We start from the raw sequence: 17,077 nt of genomic DNA, 5'->3' as shown, positions 1-17,077 counted from the left end.
GAGTATGGCTCAAGTAACAAAAGGAAATATGTTTGCTTGAGAAAGTAGCACATTACCTGGTAGCACCTGGAAACTGTAGTCATGGGTACACTGTGAACACCATAAATACTGTAAACTGGTCAGTCTGTTAAAGGAAGCCATTTATAATGAAAAGTGTAAGTCTTAACATTCAGGTGTAATCTGCATATACTTTACACTGTACTTCCACACAGCCACCTGTGCGTAGAGAGGCTTTGATGCAAGCAAACAGCGGGCTTACATTTGTACACTTACTTGCTTCAAAGTTAGTCTTGTACTCTCTCTCTGCATGTTGAGAGAAAACTGTGCAGGACTGAATCAAGCAATATGAGTGAATGTTAAAAAATTCATGTTTTGATGCGTTTGATATTGTTATCAAGCAAAGATTGAGAAGTACCGTCTTGATAGTTTCCTCAAGTTATATGAGGTGCTGTGGGTTTTTATTTTAGGTGGGTTGACTTTCAAAGTGTATTTATCTCCTTGTTTTCCCATTAACAACTTAAAATTTGCAGAATGCTGACAATGGTGTTACGGAGAAAGATGATGTTGTACATCACACACTAAATAGCAATGAGAATGGCTACTGATTTACGAACTTTTTCCAATGACCTGTGCTGGCAGCAGGCAGTTCTCCATCTCTTTCTAGACTTAGTCTTTTCCATTGCCATTTATTTCCGTTTCAGAATGCTCAAAGAAAATACTCATTTGAGTAAGCAGTTAGGCACACGGGGTATTTGCGTAAATGATGTAAACCAGTATTGAAAATATTCCTGAGTTCATAAAGGCAAATTGTGTTAATGTGGAAAAGTCAGAGGAACGTTAACAAGCTAAGATTCAGGTACTGAAAAATGCAGCACTCATGACTAGTAAGACTTTAATTTCACCTACTCTTCTAGTTAAACACTGCAGTCATCAGATAATTTGAATTTATTATGGCCTTTTGTTGGGATTCCTGTATTAGGATACAGCAAGATAAAAAGTGCCAAAGCAAGCTAATTCTACCCCATAAAGTAGTCATCATCCCTGTTCCTGAATTAACAGTTCCCACACGCTACGCTTGCAGTTACTCAAAGTGCAGCAACGAAAATAGCATGTCTGGATATGAATGGGTCATACTGCAACTCGCCTTTCTCTTTTGATGCTCTGGTTACCAACACACGCATGTGCACACACACACACACCGTGTTTAAAGTCTTTTTTAACTCTTCCTTTTATATTCCTTCTGTGACTTCTGGATCTCAGGTTTATACTTTCAACTCTGTACCACTGACTGTTTCATTGTTCCTGTCAGACTTCTCTGTACTTTAAAGGTTCCCTGTAGAAGATCTTTCTCCTCCTCCAGGCCAAAGAACTAATCTCTTCTGGCTGATTTCCTTTACAATATAGGTGCTTCTGCCTGCTTTTGTCTGTTTCTCTGAGCGTTCATTATCAGCATGCAGCATGGTAAAGGTCTCTTCAGATCTGCTTGTGTTTGTCTAATGGAAGGGTTTAATATAAGCTTTTAAATCCAAAGAAAAGTAAAACTATGCACATATTTCCAGGTTTATGTTCACTAGGCTGTTCTGTGGCAAGTAAATAAATTTACTCTTTCCAGAACTAATTTTGTGGTGCACAGGACCACTTTGCCTTACAAACATTAGAAATATTTTTCCAATGTTTTTTTCTTTTTCCATCTCATTTCCTTTAAATCTGGACAGCCTACCCCATCTTGCCATATACCATTATTTAGTTCAGGTGTTTAAGGGAGCCATGTGAGCCTTCTGCAGAGTGCGTTATTCTCACCCCGTGATCCTTGACTGTTGTTGACCATACCAAACATTTTTAAAATATGTTATAAAAACAAATGTGACTGAGGTCTATCAGCAAGATCACCATGCCCGAAACAGCTCTCCCAAGTTACTCTCATAAATGGAAAAGAAAAACAGAAGAATGTTTTTCATGTAACTGTGCCTTTATATTAATAGCATAGAGCTTGACCCCCAACTCAAACTGGGGTAAGGGTAAAGGTAATTTTTTTGTCCATTTATTTTGCAAAAATGAGCGCACAACGATATTCAGTTGGCTTTCTTTCTGGAAACCACCCAGTCCAATTATGTTAAAAAAAAAAAAAAAGTTCTTTCTGCTTCTTTGGCTCTGTTACTGTCTTGCGGTTTTTCAGGACCCCGGTACGTTCATTACGACTGAAAAGTAGGAATAACTGGAAACCCAGGTGATGCTCTTCTGGACTGTGTCACAGTCAGGAATATGCTGTTTACTGTTTCTGTGTGCATCAAGAAAAATCAGTATTCTTGGGTGTTTTGTTGGGGTGGGTTTTTTCCAGGCAAGAACAGGATCATCTTGTGTTCCTCAGGTTAGTCAGAATTCACACCATCTAAAATAAGCTCATCAACACTTTCTGCAGCTTTCAGGAGAAAGTTTTCACGTGTCCTTTCACCATACATTGTCTCCCTGTGTGCTGTCTGCTGCCCTGTGTATTGCACGTGTACGTATTCTTTTACAGTAATCTCATCATTTTTCTGCAAGACTTCTAAATTTTTTCAGGCAATGCCTTTCATAATCTCTTTTCGATTGCAGTGCTTAAGCTGTTACCTGCTGCTTGTTCTGTCCCTCAGAACAGATCTCGTGCTCTCCTTGGGATGCTATTTTTAGAGCACTCATTCCTTTAAGTGCCTCAACAGGGAAGCTTTTATGCTCTGAGATATCTTATAATATAGTTCTGAAGATCACGCTCATGATGGACAGTGTTTTACATGTAAATAAGCAAGGCATACCTATGGAATCTTCATAGGATGCAATAACTTACAACATCCGAAACACTGAAAGCACTGCACACCACCACGGATTTGGAACCTGTGGAAGGAAACCTCAAAGAAATGGGAGACGAGAAAGATACAAAAGTAGTCAGTTACCCAGATGCCCCGTGAAGAGGCGGCATTGAGCTTGAGGCTACTTTTAATAGATCGTTCATTCTAGACAATACAAACCTAGTTACCTGTCGGAAAAGTTCTTCACAAATGTAAAAGCAAATCTTTCTTGCGGCTCCTTATTATTGTCACTTACAGATACACAAAGTGGAATTCAGCCCAGTATTAAAACTCCAGTCATTTACCTGTGTGATTCTTTTAATACTTGAGAGTTTTGTCTTTCCTGTCAGGCGAAGCACAGGGCACAGACGCGTCTCTAAGAGTTGTGACACCTCAGTACAGGGGAGTAGTTTCCAGTTCTGCAGCCTGCTACATTTTATGTCCCCAGAAAATATGTGTTGAGGGTATAAGTATCGTTCTTTTTTGGCGATGCATGGGGTTCTTGTATAATAAAATTGATTGTCTCGGTCTTTCTCAGAAGATAAAAGGTTTACAAAACAGTGTGGGGAAAAAAGTGTTCAGATTTTAGTGAATGCAATTGTGAAATTTTCCTTTTATAGTATACTTCTTCAGGCCTTCACTTAGTTTTTCAAGTGTGTATTTTCTTGAACTCCTTCTGAAGTGACCGTTATGGGCATTTATGGGGTGGTCTTTAATTTTTGAATGAAAGTATTCAACTTATCTAAAAACTACTAGTAGCAAAACTACTACAATTGGGCAATAATACCAGATGTATCATTTTAGGCAGCGGATGTGGATGAAGTCGCAGGGGTTTTTTTATACTTAAAAAAAAAAAATCCCATACACAGCTAGGGAGTTTGTTTCTTAAACCATAAAACAGGAGAAACCTTCTGTAACATTAAAGTCACTTTCTCATCAGTTTTCTCTGTAAAGAAAATAGAAGTTAATTTCTTTGTTTCATGATTTAGAAAACAATTATCCCTATTTCTCTAGGTTGTATTTCAGTTGTAGTCATACATAAGTTACTTGAGGAGAAGAACAGAACTGAGTGGTAATATAAAATGTGATTTTCTTTGAAAGGCCTTTCAAGAGCAAATTGGGATATATTTTTCATCAATGACATCAGTTGTCTATACCAATGGCAGCTTCCCTACATCTTGAGATCAAGTAAGAGATGTTTCTTTGTTCAGTTCATAGTTAAGTCTAATGTCACCTTTCAAATGACTTTACTTAAGGAGTTCCCTTAGGATCACAGGAACAAGTGTTCTCCTCATTTCAGAATAAAGGTGGGTGGTGTTAAAAGAGCCCACAATCCTTCCTCTCTTCGGTGGTTTACCAGAGTTCAGACAGGTTCCTGAGGCATATGCTTTGTCACACAAGTTTAATGCCGGAAGAGACCCAAACCTTCTAAAGACCTGTGATAAAAGCCAGGTATAGCATTGGTATTATCTATGGAAAAACAGAAAGCAAAACTTCTATAAAAGCTTCAGGAAAAATAAGTGAGACTCACCTGACTTTATTTCTGTCTCAGACCCCAAGGACTGTAGTTCCTTGCCGTTGCTTGTTATAGTCTCTCTGCTGCTTACCTGTGATCAGCTGTTACTAAGCCCTCACCCCACAAAGCTCTCCAGCTGTAGAGGCCTTCATCTCTAACTAGAACATTGTAGACATTGACCTCTCTGCATTGTACTATGTCACTCTTCAGATGGAAACTAATTTTTCCACCACTGAAAATTGTGTTGCTGCTGTTGGTATGCTCACTGCTGCCAACAGGTTTATTCTTTGAGCTGTATGAGAAATGAGGATTATGACAAAAAGCAGTTAGGGAAAATAAGATGTATGGTCCAATTTCAATAAAAGAGCCAGGGAGTTGTCATTAATCCTTATTTTATTTCTTGTTATGCAGCCCATTATATACACATGCGGCACTATTTCATTTCTTTTCCTTTCTTCACTAAGAAGAAACAGGCTGACTTCTTGGCTTCATGCTCCTCTAGAGTTCCCCATCTGTGATCATTCTTGTCAACGCAGAATCTAGCCCAAAATCTGATTTTTTTTTTTATTGGAAGTGACACTTTTGAAATGAGCCTGACCTTCTCTTTTGCCTTCTGTCAGGAGCCTTAAGGTATAACAGCAACATTTCAAGTTATGTATCATTATGAATTGACTGGTACACCTCTTTAGCATGCTTGCTAAATGGGCTGTAAATTCTTCTATCCAGGTGAAATAGCAGGTTTAAGGCAATAATCCTGCAAAAAGAATAAAAAATAAAGCTGTCAGATATGCCTTTTCATGTGGTGAGACGACTGTTTTACCAGATGTATTTCAATACTCTACTGAGCCTTACCAAATTAATAAGCACAGAAACAGAGAAATGGTGGCGGCTCCTGGGTTTAGCTAATAATCTACACTGAGATTAGAGATGAAAGGCTGTGTTGCTGGTATGTTCTGCTCAGGAAGGATATTATTTCCACTTCTTGCTTCCTTGTCTTGCACAAGGTGGTTATGCCAAGTGTTGATTGGCAAGAAATCAACTATCTTGAGCAGCTCCTTACAGAGCTTCTTAGCAACCATTTCAAAATTTTTGCTTGCCTACACATCTCGTATACCCTGGGAATCTCTCAGTATCATGTATGACCAAGTTGTTTTCAAAGTCAAAACTACAGGGTTATTAAATATAATTTGTATTTGTCATATTCACTCCTCTCACCCTCACAGATATGCAGGGTGAGAAATTGTTGTCCTCTTAGGGAGCCTGTTTGTTTAAAAGTCTTTGGCATTTCAAAAATGCTTTTGGTGAGCACTGTTTAATTGCTGATACAAATTTTGTCACTGCTGCTACGAAGAGCATAGCTACAGCATTATCAGACTATCTCATGTCTAGGATTGTTGGAGAGAGATCAAGATGGTTTTAGTCATTGCTGGCTTTTGTTTGAGTTGTTTTCCTAGATTTTCTTTTTGTAGTCATATTTTGCACAGACTGGGGGAAAAGAAAAGACTCATATTTAATAAATGAAAATAAAACACTGTTGTTTTGTTATCATAGGAAAACCTATCATCATGTGATACTCCTTAATAACAAATGCCACCAACTTGAGGTTGTTAGTACAAAAATCAAAATATGGAGAGTGCACTTCTCTTACTGATTTGAAGCCTTCTCTGGTATTCAGTACAATTACACTATAAACATGCATTTGTTTTCATTAAAATGAGAAAGAAGGTGGTAGATAATCTGTTGTGTGGTATGGGGGAGCATCTCGATGAGTGACCTTTTTCTCCTCTCAAAGTTTCTTAGTAATGTGAAAACTTTGGAAGCTTTATTAGAGTACTCTTACTCTCAAAAGTCTGTTGTTCTTAAAGATCTTTATATTCGGCTTTTTATTATTCTTGACTTTCATTCTTTCTTTGCACCAGTTTCAGGAAATGAGAGATTTGTATCTCACCCACGTAACAAACAGTTTGTCAGCTTCAACCACAATATATGTGGGTAATTTCAGCTGAAGGAGGGAAGCCTGGAAGGAATATTTGTTTATGACTTTTTTTTTTTCCTCCTTAGCATGAGTTAGGAAGAATAATTGCATGCAGTCGTCCTCTTTTTCAAAGGCTCCTAATACATCCACAGCCTATCTCAAATAGACCTTACTGATCATTCCTGATGGTCTGCAACAATACAGTGACTGTTCCAGTAATTCACTGGGTAGAGTTGTTCAGCACGCTGCCTCAGTTCATTAATATTGAGCAATGTGAACTACAAAGCAACTTCTGCCATGCCTTAGGCACCACTTGAGAGAATGGACTGTAATATCATTTTGGGGAAAACATTTTTTTTTTGCTCAGGCAATTGATGTTTATATTTATGAAATACAAAGTAAATGGGTGAAGATCAGGAAAATCTCCTTTGCAATAGCTACTTTTCTGACCTGTATCAGTCCTACATGCCCTGCAACGGTTGGGCTGTACAGCTGCAGGCACTGGTCTCAGTTAGGTGGAAGATGCCAGAAGCCATTAAGCCCTTCAGTGAAGGGTTAGCTGAGATCACACATGCAGGAGCAGAGAGGAGCTGAAACATGGAGACAGGGAGTGTGTGGCAGGTCATGGTTGCTTGTGCCCTCTGCTTCCCAGAAAGTGGCTACAGGAGCATCTTTTCTGTCACCCTTTATCGCATGACCTTGAAGAGGCACAGCATGTATCTTATGCGTGGCTGGCAGTGACACCCTCCCTGTGCATGCCGCTCAGCTGCTCTGGGCACACACACCACGTCTGAAGAATAGTGCAGGACATTATCCAATGTCACTGGATTTACTGCACCTTCACCACACATGTGGGTGCGACACCAAAGACTTCCATCTATTACAAGGACCCTGAGGCATCACAGTGTCTTGTGGAAAAATGGCTTCCCCTGCAGTTGGTGATAAATTAATACAATCATGTGCTAAAAGTGAGTAGCAAGAAGGGCAGGAAAATGCAGTAATTTGTCTCACGGGTTTTTTTAAAATGTTTTCTCATTACTGGGCAGAATGGCAAAACCACATTAAATATTAATTTATCTGCAAGTGTCATTTCTAGTGCTTTAGAAGTACCAGCACAGCATGAACATATATACAGCTCTATTTATATCAGCTGGTTTTCACTGATTTTCAGCAGTCTTTGGAATTATAAATACCTGAGTTTAAAAAAAAAAGTTATATCCCCACATGTGCACAAAATATGTATTGGGTAGATCTGATACATTCGATAAGTTATAAATATTTCAGGGACAAAGTACATATAAGTGCCCTGTGCAAACACTGTTCAGTTGCATAATGTGTCCATAATTCCTGCAAATTGGAATGAGATGGATGAAGACCTGAATTTGTGCCCTTGGATATCACAAGTTGTTCATTAGTGGACTTACTAAGGTACAAAGCCCAAATCTGGTGTGAGGTCAGATTTGATCTGTAAGACATGTTTCTCATTTGTTTTCCAAAAAATTCTGACAGCGCAGATGATTGAATTCCAAGAGTTAAAATAAGAAGCAGGTTTTTATGTATTTTTTATGAGCTGATGAGAAGTCATTTCTGGCAAGGATGGTGATTTATATGGAGAAAAAAGGAGAACCGAGTCACATACGGTGAAATCAACCTATTGGTTTAAAGGCAGAAATGTATTAAAAAAATTGAAAGGCACAGCCCTGTAATAGTGTCATTGGAAGGGATTGTTTCTCCAGAAGACAATTTTCCTGTAGTTTCTCAACCACCACTGGGTATTGCTGTGCCAGTTCTTTTAAACTATGGTAACTTTTGTCCAGTGCGGTGAGTTTCAGATCTGAGCAGCTTTCTGGTTTTGAGTAACTGCTCGTGTGTATTAAATGGTCCCGCTAGCTTTCCATTTTGGTGTTTTTTCTGCTTTAATTTAGAAAAAATAGCGTCCTGGATTCTCGATGGTAGTAGTCTAGCAAAACCTTGTTAAAATTAAGCTATGTTAGTTGTTATTAGATAAGACTTGATTGATTGTCCCTTAAATTATATATAGATTTTTGAAGTTAGCTTAAATAAAATTATGATTGATACTTCCTGGAAATGAGCGAATCTAGGTCTTCTCCCAGTGCAAGTATCAGTGTGTTGTTTGAAAAACAACTAGGAAAATTAACTGTTCCAGATCTAAATGAGGAGTTAACTTGCCCTGTGCTATCTTTGTATGTCTAGTACATGTTTAATATTATGATGCACATTTTCTATCTACATGATCACAGTAAGCTCTAACCCATGGCATTAAAAGGTTTACTTTGTGTCGTATTGTGCAATCTGTACACGTCAGAGGCGTTAGAAAAGAGATTGTATTAAAAAGTTGGGGCTTGTTTTTAACACTGGTATTAAGGCTATGACTTTTCTAAATCCCTTTATCTGTTCAAAGCAAAGAAAAATATATATTACATGCATAGATAAAAATCACATTTAAAATATCATTAAAAGTGCATTCCACATCTTACTTTCGTTTAAAAAAAGCAAAAAAAGTCCTTGAATTACCTTCTTTTTAAAGTGTTTTATGCTTAGGTGCAAGTATTGTGCATTCCACTGGAGAGGTGAATCACTGTTCTCCTGGAATAAAGTTTCTCTTTCTGGTAGGAGTGGGTTTCGTGCAATAACCTGCTTGTTGTCCAGGTGTTAATATTTCCCATTTTGGATATCAGACTAGGGTTATTTTCATGGCAAAACTCTGTATGTGATGAGAGGAAGAGTCTGTTTTGTGAGAGGTGGTTCTAGCTACTACATCGGAGTCTCAGATGGTACGTCTGGCTGGCTGTATGGCTGAACGCCTCCAGAACTTGCACGGTGAGAAGCCAGAAGTTGTTGAGCAGTTAGAGACGACCTGTCACATTTGGGCCTTTCAGGGGATGGACAGCTCATGGCCTTGCATGATTTAGCTTTCCACATTAGTGTTTCATGGTGGTGTTTTTTCCTCTCATGAGAAGAGAGAGAAAGCAAAGAGCCGAGCAGGACGTGAAAAAGGAAATTCTCTTCATATGCAAGTTCTAGATTTTCCTCTTAAGATACGTTCACATTCACTGGGCTTCTGTTCCCACCCAAAAAAATAAATGCAGTGAAAAATGTTTTTGTTATGTCAGCTAGCTAAAACACTGTGATTTCTGCCAATGCTATAGCTCCTCTGTAAGGAGTGTTGAGTAGGAAATTTGGTTTATGAAGAATCACATAGTATGCTAAAATTGAGAATGGCTGCTTGCGGGCAGCCTTCACACACGCAGACATAGATGTTACAGCTTCCACTGAGGCAATTGTCAAGTATTTTACTGTTCCTTGCTGACAATCTGATTTCTACTTTCCAACAGTGGGATGGCGTAGGACCTCTCCCAGACTGTGCAGAACCACCCAAAGGAATCCAGATGCTGTGGCACCCTTCAATAGTCAAACCCTACCTCACACTTCTTTCTGAGTGCTCAAATCCAGACACGCTGGAGGGGGCAGCAGGGGCACTGCAGAACTTGGCTGCTGGGAGTTGGAAGGTAGGAATATTAACCTGGTATGTATTTCTTTCTCAATTCGGAAAACCCCCTACAGATGACAGCAAGTTGGTGATATAAATGTATCTGAATGCTCCTGGTAGTGGAATAACCCTCCGTTTTCACAGAACTATCTGTAGTCAAATTCAAGATAGTATTTCAAGTCCTCTGAATTGATACAGGTAGTTGTATCATAGGACGAGTCGGCATACAGCAGTGAAAATCACATTGGTCGAGTCAGTATGAAAAACTGCCACTGAAAACCAGTATCCAAATGAGGAGAAGCAGCGTCTTCATGAATCTGGGGTGACAGAGCCATGAAAAATGAGCCAAAAATATCACCAGTGACAATCAAATGAAACCATATTGTTTTGTCATTGCAGAAACTGGTTGACATTCTGTCTCTTAAGAGAAACCAGGCAAGAGCAGAGCAAGATATAAATGATGTGACACTAACACAAGTGATCTTACCATCTACTTTTTTAAAAAATAAGACATTATTAAAATGCGTCGACAATATGATTAAATATGTACAATGAGCAAGGAAATGCTCGATCAAGGCGCTCTATTCCAGCTCATCCTACTTTTCAATTATAATCAAAAGATCCATTTTTCTCTCTTGTATTATTTGTAGGGAATTAAGAAAAAATTTAAAAACTCATTTATTAGGTTTTGAAAATATTTCTGAACTTAGAACAAATCAATAAAATTCAAGATAACAGTTGAGCCTGGCTTACTTTTCAGGGCAATTCCTTCATCGCTTTCCTGATGGTAAAGTGGTTTGAGTGGATGAAAGTACTAACTATCTAGTCCTGTTATATAAAGATAATGCCTTGATTTTAAGTTAACTCTCAGTGGGAATTTTTCATATTCACTATGAAAACATGCATGTATGGGGAAATGCAGTTATCAAAGTTAGGTCTCAGAAGGTATCCTGTTTGGTTTTTAAGCATTTGGGCATTCGTATGTGATATGTAAATACCAATTTAATGAGGCATTCATTTTGAAATGTTAGCCCTGAGGCTAAGTTACTTTTTTTTCCCCTAAAGTTTTATTGGAAGTTGAGTTGGCACATTTAGTAGATCTTCAGAGGCATGTGATTTTTTTTTTGAGCACCACCAAACTCATAAAATGCCTTTGACTATTGCATTCGTTGGCATATGAAATGAGTAACAAAAGTACCTGTCCAGTGATTTCTGTCCTAGGAAGTGCTACATAGACACTGTGGTTGAAAACCATTATACTTTTATTATTCTCATATTGTAGACCACATCAGATTGTGTAATCCTGGCACAGAAACAGGATAAATGTGGTTTTTTTCATCTGGGAATGGGTGTAGCCCTGGTCCAAATGAGAAAGCAATGCATGCACCTTTGCCAGGACTAACAGGAGTGCTAAAATCCAAGCGGTGCCCCTTCTCCCATTTCTAATAAATCTGTAGCTGTCATCCTTTAGTTGGCAGAAGTGTATGGTGGTGAGAGGAAGGAAGGCTTCGCAGAGCTCTTTGGCGAGTGCTGGGTTAGAAAAACTGATTTGAACTTTAATATTATCCGTGCTGATACCATGGGAAAAGCTCAGTTGTTCTCGTGTTGCTCTATTTTTCTAAAGATTTACCAATTCCATTACAAGTGATGTGCAGACACAGAATGAATATCCTTAATTTCACGTCATGCTAGCCATTTTTGTGAGGGGAATAATCCTCTTTGGGGATTACGTAAGCATTGATGTTTCCACCTTTTGACCTCTCTCTTCCACTGCTGCAGTCTTCTGGATATAAAATGGCTGAAATGAAAGATAGAAAACTCTTAAAGAAGAAGCTATTCCTAAGGAAGATTTTCGTTTTTGTAGTTCCTCCAAGAAATTGTAATTGTATAAAGAATGGGAAAAGATTTTTTTTTTTACTTGAAATCTTTCAAGAACAACTTTATGATGCACTGAAAGAGAGAAAAAGAGCAAACTGCATTAAAATAAATAATGTTGCTATTAATATTCATAGCAATAGCAGTTGTGGGGTTTTTTTCCAATTAGCATTATTTTAATGCCAGAAGAATCCCAGAATATATGAGGCAGCCAGTGTACCTGGCAAGCTCACACACTTCTGAAGATATGGTCTCTTCTGGAAAAAATACAGTGCAGTTGATACACTTGCATAATTCTTTCCTAGCTGTTTCACCCTTTTGCTTCCTCTGCTATAAAGCTGTCTAATCCTTTTTGGTGACCAAGAGGTAACACTTTTTAACACAGGCAGTGCTTAACCAATGCCATTATGAAGGGAAAGTGAGCAGATAAAAGGAAGCCTGAATTTTTTAAAAATAAAAAATAGTGTAGGGGATTTAGATAAATGTCTGCCACTAGAATTAACAGATGATATGTGTCTAAATCCCCTAGACTGCTTTCGAAAATTTCAAACACAAAAAGAAAGCAGCAGTACTATAGCTTTAAGGATTAATAGCTGAGAGAGGCGGAAGGTTTTCATTATTTCAGGGAATATAGTTTCTCATTGATACATACACATAAAATCAACACATGCACATAATAAATATTAATCTGTAGGACATTTTTAGCATTGTTTCAGTTGCAGGCATTCCTTCTAAAGCCAAATACTAACAAAAAAGAGAGAAGTGTGGCATACATATATTTGCATATAATTTTTCTATGTCAAGACAAAACACTTTGGACCAAAGCCTTGCCATATATTGCCCATCTGCAAAGTAAACTTTTTTTTTACAATGACTAATACAATATTTGGTCTGTGCAATTATTATTAGAACCAAGACAGTCTATAACGAATCAAAAAAGGAGCATATTGGTGACAAACACATTAACGGGTCCAAATGAAAGTTTACCAATAAAACAGGATACTGATCTGAGGTATGAGGAAAGATATTTTCAATGCGAAAATTTAACCTGGTATAGGTCACGTTTGCGTATCTTGACTTTGATCTATATTCTGGTTCTAAAGAAGAGATTGACAGCTTATATACAAAGCGGAACTCATTTTGGAAGAGGCTGTTTCAGGTGAATATGGAAGTTCGTTCATCTCGCTCTTCTGCACCAAGATGTCATTACATAGGGAGGACACTGGTATTGGAATCTGAAGGAAGCAAACTCATTCCTTTCATGGAAAAATACATGCGTATCCTCACAGACCTCTCTTTTCTGTTCGTACACTTATCTGATGCATCTGTGCATAATATGAATGGCCCTTCTGGAATAATATATATGGAGATGTCCAAATATGTATGCTTTTGGGGGGGATTTGACAAATAAAAGTTTTCCACGTCGCTGCCAGGATATGTTTAAGGGGTGGCTACTGCTTTGCACAGTGGCCTGTGATACTAGCAGCTGGTCACTGCATGTCCCCCTCCTGATGGGGTTGATGGCCACTAGCAGTACGCACTTCAAGTACACACGCAACCTGACAGCCCACGGGTCAGGTTGTCAGCGCTGTACGTGCACATGCCTAGTCCCTTCTGCAGAACTCAGCTGCTCCCTGGGGCTGGGTGGGTTTCTCTTTGAGAGGACTCATTGCTTCCCAAAGTATTTTCTCCTATCAAATCATAACCAGGGGAACTTCACTGTATCCTAAACTTTCTACAGGCAGAAGGAGCAACACATAAAAAGGATGGCCATTGATTTTGGTTTTGCTTTCTTTCACTGCCACGCCGAGATATACTTTTTCCCAAAAGGGGACTTTTTCTAATTGTACTTAATATGAACTTGTATTTTAAAGTTGCTTAGTAATATGAAATAAAAATCTAGGCAAATACACTCCTCATCAAGCCCAGCTAGAGTTTTCACTGAGCAAATAAGGCTTGAGACGTGCCTTTGGAAGCAGTGGAGACTCTTTACTTCCCATTAGGTATCTGCTTTCATTGGGAGCTCTATTAGTTTTCTTCGCCACTTAATTTGGGTTTTGCCAAGTTTGTGCAAAAATGCACAAATAAAACTAGGAGGCCTGCTGACTCACTCAGCTGTATTCTGAAGACACTCGCCTGCTTATTAAGAAATTTCTCTCGCTATAACACTTCAAACCTGAAGTCCTTTCCGCGACCTCATATCATTATTTATTTTAGTACCTTGGATTAAAAAAATTATGAGGTATAAAATTACAAGACTCATCCTGTAAAAGGAAATCACCATAGATCTTTTTATATGTAGTCTGGCATCAGTATTTTTCCTTAGATGGTGGGAATAAAAGCGGTAAGTTCTTTTTAGTTTTCACCTTGGTCAGTAGGCTATTAATACATTACATCTACTGAGCATTTAAAAAGTTATATGCAAAATGTCCTAGAGTTAACGATGTCAAGAATCCAAGGTTATGTCCCTTCTGAACAAAATTTCCCTCTCAGGAAGAAAGGAGATATTGGGATATCTGTGTATTACTATGTCTGTCTGTCTGTATCTGACAGCTAAATTTAGGCTGATGTCAGTTTACCTGCCAGAGACATTTCTGCAATACCTATTGCTGTGAACTCACAGAATCACAGAAGGGCTGAGGTCGGAAGGGACCTCTGGAGGTCATCTGGTCCAACCACCTGCTCAAGCAGGACTACCTAGAGGCAGTTGCCCGGGACCATGTCCAGACGGGTTTTTTGAATGTCTCCAAGGATGGAGACTCCACAACCTCTCTGGGAAAGCTGTGCCAGTGCTCAGTCACCCTCACAGTGAAAAAGCATTTCCTGATGTTTTGCAAACCTCCTGTGTTTCAGTTTGTTCCCACTGCCTCTGGTCCTACAATATTATCTTTTCTATTACATGCAGTTAAAAACACAGTGTTGTCACCACAAGTAGGATTTCCTTAGTTTTGTCAAACCCTTAAAAATAATTTCTTCATTCATATGATCCTGTTTTGTTTTAAAATACTATCATAACTTATACAGGTAATACATATCTTTTAAAAACAGGAAACAAGATCTGCTGTGTTTCTATTGGCAACATAATGGCTTACATTAGAACAGGTAGCACACCTGCTCTGGGCCTTGGTTAGTCCCTTCTGTGTGCCCAGTCTTCTGTCCAAGTTACTTTTCAGGCTTTACAAACTTCCCTCGTCTGCTTTAATGACAGGATGATCAGCTTCATTTTCCTGAGTGTCTGTTAGTTCCTTGGACTCCTTAACATCAGGGACAAATGCTGCTCTGTTTAAGTCTTGCAATCGCGTGAGGCCACAGCATTCCTTGGCTAGCTTTTTCTGCCTCCTTTCCTTTCACTTCCATGTTTGATCATACTCGGCAGGGAATGATAAGGCTCTTTGGTTAGACAACTGAATGTCCCTGCCTTTGATCCCCAACAGGTACAGTACCCATGTGAATGGGGTTTATGGGTCATTGGCCTGATCTCTTGAGATAGCTAGATGTGATCTCGGTCTTTGTTCCTTAGGCAAGCAACTGCTTTTATTTTCTTCATTCCATCCTAGAGAAATCTGACTCTCATGGGAGCAAGAGCTCCATTAAGTAAATTATTAGATAAGGAAACTGAAAACATAAAAGGGACTGATTCAGTCACAAGGTCAGTGCAGCTACTTCAAAGACTAGTATGAAAAGAGTTTCAAGCTCCGTACCATCCAGACACTTGCAGATAATAAGTAATTATTGTCTAAAGCAGCAGACATCTAGGTTATCAATCTTCCTCATATCAGGCAAGGACATATTGTGGGTTCCTTGCCAGACTTTTCTGTTGACTCTAGTTATTTACATATTAACTCTTTGGAGTTTCATCGGGCTGTTCCAGGAGAAAGTTTGTTGGATTACACTGATGAAAAGGCTTACATTCATTTTCTCCAGGATATTAATACTATGAATCCTTATGTGATAGGATGGAGAAGACCGCTTATAACACATCACATAATCAGCAAAGGCAAACTTTTTAAATAACCAGTGCTTTATTCTGTCAGGCATTCTTAACCTGGGTGGAATCCCCCCCGTAGATGAGGCAGCATCAATTAATACATGGAAGCGTACTGGCTCTGTAGGAAGGAAGACAAGATTCAAGGGACAGGACAGGACAATAGTCAAGAAGCAAGACCTGCTGCTGCAATCAGCCGTATCACAGACATCATGTCTGTCATGGTGAATTCATGCTCAAAGTAATCCTTTACTATACTCAGTTTGCTTCCCATGAGATGTGTCACTTTTGTCTCAAAGCCGTTCTTTTTTAATGGTATTAGGTACAGTGCTTGGAAAAGTCATTGTAATGGCTCTCAGATTATTTTGAATCCACAGTACATACTTGTACTGCATAACCAAGAATGATGAGGTGTGAGGGCAGTTCCTTCTGAACATTACCTTCCTCAAACATTTAACGTCTTCTGTTAACACCATTTTAGTTTTCTCTAATTTGTTTATTTAACTATATATCTTTACCCACCAGATTTTTTCCTTTCTCTTTAAGCTTGACTAAGGTTATGGAGCAAGAGGACAGTAACCAGTTAATACTTCTCTCTTGTCTCAACACAGAGATGTAGAGAACTTACCGATGGGATCATTTCTGAGAACAAAACACTGCAGTCAGGGAGCAGAAAGTCCCTGGGAAGTGCTCGCTCTCTTCAGAAATTGCAAAAAGATAACCAAGATTTCAGAGCCTTGCTCTCTGTCAGGTGGTGTGACTTCTCAGGGATCCCAGTAGAGTTATTTGGGTAAAGTAGATCTGTAATTTTCTAAGTGGAATGTAAAAATGTAAATATCCTCTCTTTTTTTTCCTGATGCATGTATTACATTGAGTATGATCAGACAAAGAGGAATCTTGATCTTTGATTACTCATTGATCTTTGATTATTCAACATGCAGTTCTCTTCCATGGTCTATTGTTCCATTACTGTTAGCAGAGAGCCCCTTTCTAAGCCTCTCCTAGCAAATTCTGAGTCTCTAATCTTCCTGGTTCTGTTGGTAATTTAGTTTGCTTTGTCATGCTTGCTGCCCTGATTTGGCTTTCATTTTGTAGTTTACGTCTCAGCAATTCCCTTTAATATTTGATACCTCAATAGTCTTCGGGTCACAGTGTTGAACTGTACCAATACAACGCAAATTCTAGTCAAAACTGAAGTATGCGATGGTGAAATATTCTGGAGGTACTCTGATAACACTGATGTCAATGGCAGGAAAGTGAATCCATTCAAAATATCAAGTGTATACAATTGTTGGTATTCCTTGGGGGTTTTTTGTGGGTTTATTTTGGTCAGTTTTTTTCATTTTGTGCTGGAAATTTCTTCATTTTTTAGTTTGGTCTCCTGTGGTGGTGC

At 38.7% G+C, this 17,077-nt stretch overlaps 1 protein-coding gene across 4 annotated transcripts in view; it reads left to right on the top strand.

Annotated features, from left to right (window-relative positions):
• The window catches only part of CTNND2 (catenin delta 2), a 698,912-nt gene that overhangs the window by 598,268 nt on the left and 83,567 nt on the right, over nucleotides 1-17,077 (top strand). For all 4 annotated transcript variants that reach the window (XM_076330343.1, XM_076330344.1, XM_076330346.1 and 1 more), the window contains one exon: nucleotides 9,670-9,843. In XM_076330343.1, coding sequence (XP_076186458.1) covers nucleotides 9,670-9,843 — 174 coding nt within the window. The remainder of the gene's footprint in view (nucleotides 1-9,669; nucleotides 9,844-17,077) is intronic.

This window comes from Aptenodytes patagonicus, chromosome 2, assembly GCF_965638725.1.
Source record: "Aptenodytes patagonicus chromosome 2, bAptPat1.pri.cur, whole genome shotgun sequence".
NCBI lineage: Eukaryota > Metazoa > Chordata > Aves > Sphenisciformes > Spheniscidae > Aptenodytes > Aptenodytes patagonicus.
The sequence above is the reverse complement of the archived record's forward strand: the minus strand, read 5'-3'. Positions and strand labels throughout refer to the sequence as shown.